The sequence below is a fragment of the Prionailurus bengalensis genome, chromosome B1 (genome assembly GCF_016509475.1).
Source record: "Prionailurus bengalensis isolate Pbe53 chromosome B1, Fcat_Pben_1.1_paternal_pri, whole genome shotgun sequence".
NCBI classification, from domain to species: domain Eukaryota; kingdom Metazoa; phylum Chordata; class Mammalia; order Carnivora; family Felidae; genus Prionailurus; species Prionailurus bengalensis.
In genome coordinates this window covers 72,210,788-72,217,866 of record NC_057344.1, presented here as the reverse complement: position 1 = coordinate 72,217,866, position 7,079 = coordinate 72,210,788, and the positions used below count along the sequence as shown (strand labels likewise).

Here is a 7,079-nt window from a genome sequence, read left to right as displayed (position 1 = left end):
CACCCCCAGTCAATTTAAAGAATCCATTAGGCGGCCATTAATGAGCAAGATCTATTACTACCCACTGAGACCAGTATGTTTTTCAATTGTTTAATGAAAGACACAAGAGGTGTCTAGAGAGGGTATAAATGATGCAACCCCCATGATCCAAAAGTTTACTCCTGAAATTAGTCTAAAACCTCAAAGGGCTTCCTTGCACAGGCAGTAAGAATGGTGTATGTCTGGTTTCCCATAAAAACATGAGATACCTCCAGTCACAGGCCCACTAATCTGTGACACCAGGCTGTTGTTACTGAAATGGAAATTTTCAGCAGTAGCAAACAGTGAAGATTGAGACAACAAAGGTTCCTGTAGGCTCGTACCTCTCATGACAAACTCCCATAAGAGCTGACACAGCAGAACTGAGACAGCTGGAATTCTAGTCTATTTGGCCATCGAAATGCACCCTGGTAAGTGCACCGTCTGAAAGGTGGAGACCAAAGAGACTGTTCTCACTGGCCACAAAACCAAGCTCTTAGGACATAGAACAAGGTGAAAGGAAAAATCACTTCTGGAATATGTACATTAACAGCTTTATCTAAGCTTTGGGTCTTCTCTTGGAGCCACTCTAATACCTAGGAGAAATGTGCCATGGGATTGGGGATCTTGTGCCATTTTATAGTGTATCTGATTGCACAGAAGTTTTCTTGAAGTTGGTGGGTAGCTTAGTGTCAATCTAACCCATTCTGTGACCAAGGTATCCTATCATGGGAGTCTCTGAGTTCAGTGGCAAGCGCTCTACCAGGTTTTAAATGCTCGCCTCCTGTCCACCGGTTTTGCAGCTTTGGCTTCCAAGGTGTCCATCAGCAATAGCCCTTCCCTCATGTGTACATTCAAAGTCTGTTTGACAAACAACATGAAAGACACAGACAAAAGAAAACAAAGTCATCTCTGGGAGGAAAGGGATCAGTAACCAAAGAGTTGTTAAGCCCAAGGAACAACTTCCACACATATTTTCTTCTGCTAATCTAAATTTAGAAAAAGAGAAAAACGACTCTTGCCGCTCTTGTTCCATTGGACTTCCCAGATAGATTCCAGCAGGCTGGCATGGTAAGAAATCCTACCTGGTGCCGGCTGTAAGTCAGATGTCCCAGGATCTCTCAGCTGCAGCTGTGTCCAGAGAAAGCAGTGTCCAGCAAGTTAAAGTGTCCTGCCAACTATGCCAACTGTCCCAGAGCAAGAATTCCAGTCTCCTTCAAGTGTTCTACCTGGAATAACATATTAACAGGAGATAATAAAATTTAATTGTGTACACACAGGCAATCCACAGACATGGAGATTACAAAGACTGTCAGGCAAAATGAGGTATATATGTCATCCTGAGCTAAGGAGAAGAGGCTACAGGTCTGGGACTTCAGAGGAACGCAGTGAAAAATAAACACAAGCCCCAAATGGAGTCACTTAGACAGAGTTCCCAAACTAGTGCCCGATACATAACCCAAATGCAGTTCAATATCCCACAGAAATGTAGTCTTTAACTATTCAGCCAGGAATTTTCCAATCTGTGACACTGATTTTGTCATCTGGATCCTCTCCATCCCCCAAAGAAAGATGAGGTATTCCACGTGAGACACCTTGCTTTGCCTCCTAGAAACCACCATCACCTGAAACAATCCTTTCATTTTGCTAAAAACCTTCTTGCCTCCATCATTCTTCTATAAAAACCTTCCATTTTGAGCAACTCTTCAGTGAGCCTCTCTACTTGCTAGTTACAGTGCTGACAGATTCATGAATTAGTTAATAAAGCCAGTTAAATCTTCAAATTTACTTGGTTTAATTTTGTTTTTTTTTTTTTAACAGAAGAAATCCTATTCACAGGGCAGTAAGAAGAGCAGATATTTCATAATTAGATGTTTTTCCTGCCATACAGATGGGTCATTCAGATGCAATTTAATTGGTAACCCTTATTTTGCAAAAAAAAAAAAAAAAGACCCTCAATTTAGATTCTTCTATGTAGTTGAGGGAGGGGTAAAATTTCTCTTGAGCCTGCAGGGTCTCAATTGCCTTTAGCTCACAACAGTCTGCATCCCGGGGCACCTGGCTGACTCAGTCAGTAGAAGATACGACTTTTTTTTTTAAACTTGTTTTAATGTTTATTTATTTTTTTAAATGTATTTTTTTTTAATTTTTTTTTTTAACATTTATTTATTTTCGAGACAGAGAGAGAGCATGAACAGGGGAGGGTCAGAGAAAGAGGGAGACACAGAATCTGAAACAGGCTCCAGGCTCTGAGCCGTCAGCACAGAGCCTGACGCGGGGCTCGAACCCACAGACCTTGAGATCATGACCTGAGCTGAAGTCGGCCGCTTAACTGACTGAGCCACCCAGGCGCCCCAATGTTTATTTATTTTTGAGAAAGAGAGAGACAGAGAGACAGAGAGAGAGACAGTGTGAGTAGGGGAGGGGCGGAGAGAGAGGGACACACAGGATCCGAAGCAGTCTCCAGGCTCTGAGCAGTCAGCACAGAGCCTGATGTGGGGTTTGAACCCAAAAACCGTGAGATGATGACCTGAACCAAAGTTGGATGCTTAATCAACTGGGCCACCCAGGCGCCCCAGTAGAACACGTGGCTCTTAATCTCAGGGTTTTGAGTTTGAGCCCCACATTGGGGATAGAGTTTACTTAAGAAAAATAGATAAAATAAAAAATTTTGGGGACGCCTGGGTGGCTCAGTTGGTTGAGCGGCCAACTTCGGCTCAGGTCATGATCTCACGGTCCGTGAGTTTGAGCCCCGCGTCGGGCTCTGTGCTGACAGCTCAGAGCCTGGAGCCTGTTTTGGATTCTGTGTCTCCCTCTCTCTGACCCTCCCCCGTTCATGCTCTGTCTCTCTCTGTCTCAAGAATAAATAAACGTTAAAAAAAATAAAAAATAAAAAAAAATAAAATAAAACATTTTTAAAAACCCAGCCTTTAAAAAATAGTCTGCATGTCAAAGCAGTCCATCTTGAGGTGGTCTGCCCTTGGTCCCACAAGAGTAATATATTGTTTCTGCGAATGCCACTTAGTCTACTTGTGACTGTATTCCTATGTTTCCTTGTCAGCAGTGGCAACAATGGATAGGGTGTTGCAGAAGTAGAGAGACCTCCTCTTGGGCTCCTCTATGGCTTGTGGGCACTCCCTTCTCCTCGAACCTCATATCCTTTGCGGTGTCTTCTGGACCAAACAGAAACTGGCAAAGATTTAGTGGACAGAACTTCCTTTGGATTCAGAGTGAATATAAGACAATTAGAACACAGAACAGAAAATACATTAACAAATGCGGATAGGTGTTGGATAGAAGGGCAATAAATGCAAAAAGTTATCAGAAAGAGCAATGATGGGGGAAGTTTGAACTTCAGAGAGAGAAGAAAGTCGATAGGGATGCTCATCCTTCATTTCATCTCATATCTTTCTCCTGGTAGACTTTTGTCATTTTTCATAGTTAGCAAGCAGTTTCCTTTCCCTATCTTTTACCTACAAAAAATCTATGGTAGAGGACACCACAGCACACTCCAGACTGAGACGTAGCAGGGGTGTACTGCTGGTCAAAAGAGGATAGGTCGACGTAGGGCCAAAATTCTTTTTAACAGGTTAAAAAATTGTTACATCTTCATAGAAAAATATCAACGGGTACAGAAGGTCATAATACAAATTGCAAGAGTCATGGTGTCTCCAGCCACTGGTTCCAATAGAAGAAAATAGACATATCAAAACCTTCCTGTGCACCTTCCCAAAGATTATGCTTATAGCAATGTGTGTGTGTGTGTGTGTGTGTTTTCTTATTAACCAAATAGCATTTTATTCTATATAACCATTAAAAAATTGAGGCTAATTACATTCATATGTCAGTTGTTTATTGAACAACATATTATTCTGTATTGTTATGTATCTTTTCCCAGAGTTGTAGAGAGTAATAGGCTATTTCAATGGTTAAAAATCAATAGTTAATACTAAATAATGGCTTTGTATTTTAATTATGGTATAAAGTGTTCCATTGTATAAAAGACTCTATTCTATCCTTTCATCATGAATAAAATCAGTGTTTTCATAAGTTATTTGTTGTTGTTTTGTTAGTTTTCTATATAAGTATTTCTTTATCAATTACACTTCAACAGAGGTCTCTGGGTACCAATCCCAGTACAGTTTTATTGCTTTGGCATTTTCTCTAATGGTATTGAGATTGTTCTCACAGTAAACTGTTCACATTATAGAATAGTATCCTGGCTTCTCAGGTCCACTTGAGAATGGTGACCTAGAAGCAATGCTTGCTTTTCCTTCCTCACTTTTGACCTAACACTAGTTAACCATATCCATGCACATCAGGCACAGAGTTTTAATCAACAGACAGTTCCTGTTCCTCTCATCTTTTCTCTGCGGTGGGGCTCAGAGCATTAACTAACCTGAGTGCCTGGTAGAATGTAGACTGGGAGATAGATTAATTCAAACATTGCTCATTTTGTACTGGGCTTTTTCCAGGTCATCTGTTACCTTTCAGAAAGAGGAGGAAAATTGAATTCTGGACGGTTAAAAACTCCCTGGAGTCATGGATACCGTCTATGGGGTGGGGTCAGGTGTCCCATCAGGATCAAACACAGAACACTGAATCTTGTAGGGATGTTTAGTAATGGGCAGAGTTGGGTTTGACACAATGTTCACCAAACTGTATTATTATGCTCACCGAACTCATTATTTTAGCTGGCTCACTCAACTAGTCTCATTAACTACAAATAATATGTGTTAAGCTCAGTACTATTAGCTTTCAGTTTGCCAAAAGCTGTTGAGGGATCAAGCCACAAAGGAAATTCTTATCTGCAAAACAAGGATGAACACGAGGGTGCTGACTATGGGCGCGTATTCCTTTTTAGGGCTTGGCCATTGCAACACACACACACACACACACACACACACACACACACACCCTTAGTTTTTGTTACCCCTGAAGGCAAGTCTTTGCGTAAGAATACATTTGGTGCGACCACAACAGCTGCAATCTTCCTCACCCAGAATTCATGCAAGAAGCAAGACTGGAGCTTCTCCGTCGTCATTGTAATGGCCTCAAATAAAAAAACCTTGTCACCAGGGCGGGGGTTGGAAGGCACTGGAGCGCAGCAGCCCTGCGAGCAACCGAATTCCCTCCTCTGTCGCTGATTGGTTGAAAACTGGGAGGCAATGACCAGCCTCCAGCGGCTCGACTCCTCATTGGCTGCGAGGAGGTGGCAATCAGGGCCGGCCCAGGCGGCTGCGCCGCTTCCAGCTCTATGCTGCCGCCGCGGTCCTGTTGCGCTGTCGCTGCTGCTGCCGCCACCCGGGTCCCTTCGGCCGTGCCTCTGCGTGGGGGCTGCCTCTTCGGCTCCGGTCGCAGACACCATGGTGAGTGCTTCCAGCCGGGTCGGGCTGGAACATCACACCGCGCTGCGCCGGGCCTGGTTGCCCGAGGGAGCCGGCCGCGCCACCGGAGCTCGGGCGGGGGCCGGGGAAGCGCACCGTGGGTCGCAGGAGCCGTCTCGCCTTTTTGCCTCTGTCCAGGGCGGGGGGGGGGGGGGGGGGGGGGGGGGGGGGGGGGGGGAGAGGGGGTGGTAGTGGGAACGCTGGGGGTCGCGACAGGGGCGGTGAGTGCCTTTGCTTCTTAGGGGAGGGTCCGCCACTCTGCATCGCGCAGCGACTCCCCAGACTCGGGAAGGGGACGTGCGGCTGAGGCGCGAGGGCTTCTCGGCTCAGGGTGACCCCATCAGTGTGAGTGGCTGAGGGCCAGTGGCGGGGAGGTGCCGGGTTCGCGTCCCCCTCGCCACATTTTCCCGGATGCCCGACTTGCCTCGGACTGGTGACAGGTGAGTGGAGGGGTAAGAAGGTGTCCAGGCGGTGGGGCGGCCGGGGACGGAGAGGATCTGCCCTTTATTGGGGCGGAGGTGGCGCGCCTCGGATGCCCCTCTTTAACACCGAGTACTCCGAACCGAGCGGAGCCACGGGGTAGGGCAGAAGGTTAAACCAGAGCCGTGGCAGCTGAGGCTGCAGCCTCGCCCGCAAGCCCCTGCCCACCTACTGCGGGTCCCTGACGCTCAGGTTTCCCCTGTCCCCGCAGTACGGATTTGTGAATCACGCGCTGGAGCTGCTGGTGATCCGCAATTACGGCCCGGAGGTGTGGGAAGACATCAAGTAAGTGACTGGCTCCCCTAGCACGGGCTCTGCGCGCGCGCTCGCTCGCGTGTGTGGGGCGGCGGGGGCGGGGGGGTGGGAGCAGTGTCGGCGGGGGTCCCGGGGCGGCCCCGGCGCTGCACCGCGCGCCTCGCTGCGTCCTCCGCTTCCTGCCTGGGTCGTGGGCGCGCATCCTCGGAGATGCCTCCGGCCGCCGCTCCGGGCTGCAGCTGCGCTCCCACGCTCCGGAGCTGGGACCCGGAGAGGAGGGGCGGCCGGGGCGGGGCTGCGAGGGCGAAAGCCAGGCGGAGGAGCCCCTGGGGTCACCGCGGCCTCCCGACCCGGCCTGAGCGTGGGAATGCTCTACCAGCGCCGGGGCGGTTCCGGAGCTCTGCAGGCTGGGCGACTCCCACGCGGAGTGGGGCCCGGGGGACCACTAAGGCTTCCGCGACGTTCAAAGAGCCGGAGGCCTTAGGAACTGACGGCAAACCTGGACTCCTTTATGATTGACACACCTCGCAGACCCGTAAAACAGCTGAGCCTTTTTAGTGTGCAAAAACTCAACTTCTCTTGAGACAATTTCTTGAGCAATTGAATCAAGTGCATTTATTCATTTGAAATGAAGTAAAATTGGAATGTTTTTTTTTTTTCTTTCATTTTCTCAAAATTTTGGTGTCTACTATGGCGAAGGCTGCCTCGCAGGAGAGCATCCTCGCGCGGGGAACCCAGTACTTGGGCTGTGGACCGAAATACCACAGCCACCTGAGACTTTAAACCTGTTGGAACGATGGGTCATCTCTGCAGGCATGTTAAGCATTTTGATCTAACAAAATTCTCTCTCTTTTTCTTCTCTCTTATTCTGGTGAAATTTGCACTTAACTTGTATGGATGGGCACAACCAACTAGATAAAGCAAAGCCGTATACTGTAT

General features: G+C 47.8%; 1 protein-coding gene across 2 annotated transcripts in view; it reads left to right on the top strand.

Annotated features, from left to right (window-relative positions):
- The first annotated feature begins 5,240 nt into the window (after positions 1-5,240).
- GUCY1B1 (guanylate cyclase 1 soluble subunit beta 1) overlaps positions 5,241-7,079 on the top strand; it is a 47,297-nt gene continuing 45,458 nt past the window's right edge. The window contains exons 1-2 of one of the 2 annotated variants that reach the window (XM_043566823.1): positions 5,241-5,387; positions 6,097-6,170. In XM_043566823.1, the coding sequence (XP_043422758.1) occupies positions 5,385-5,387; positions 6,097-6,170 (77 nt within the window). In that variant the 5' untranslated portion in view covers positions 5,241-5,384. The remainder of the gene's footprint in view (positions 5,388-6,096; positions 6,171-7,079) is intronic. The other variant, XM_043566815.1, reaches the window with a different exon arrangement.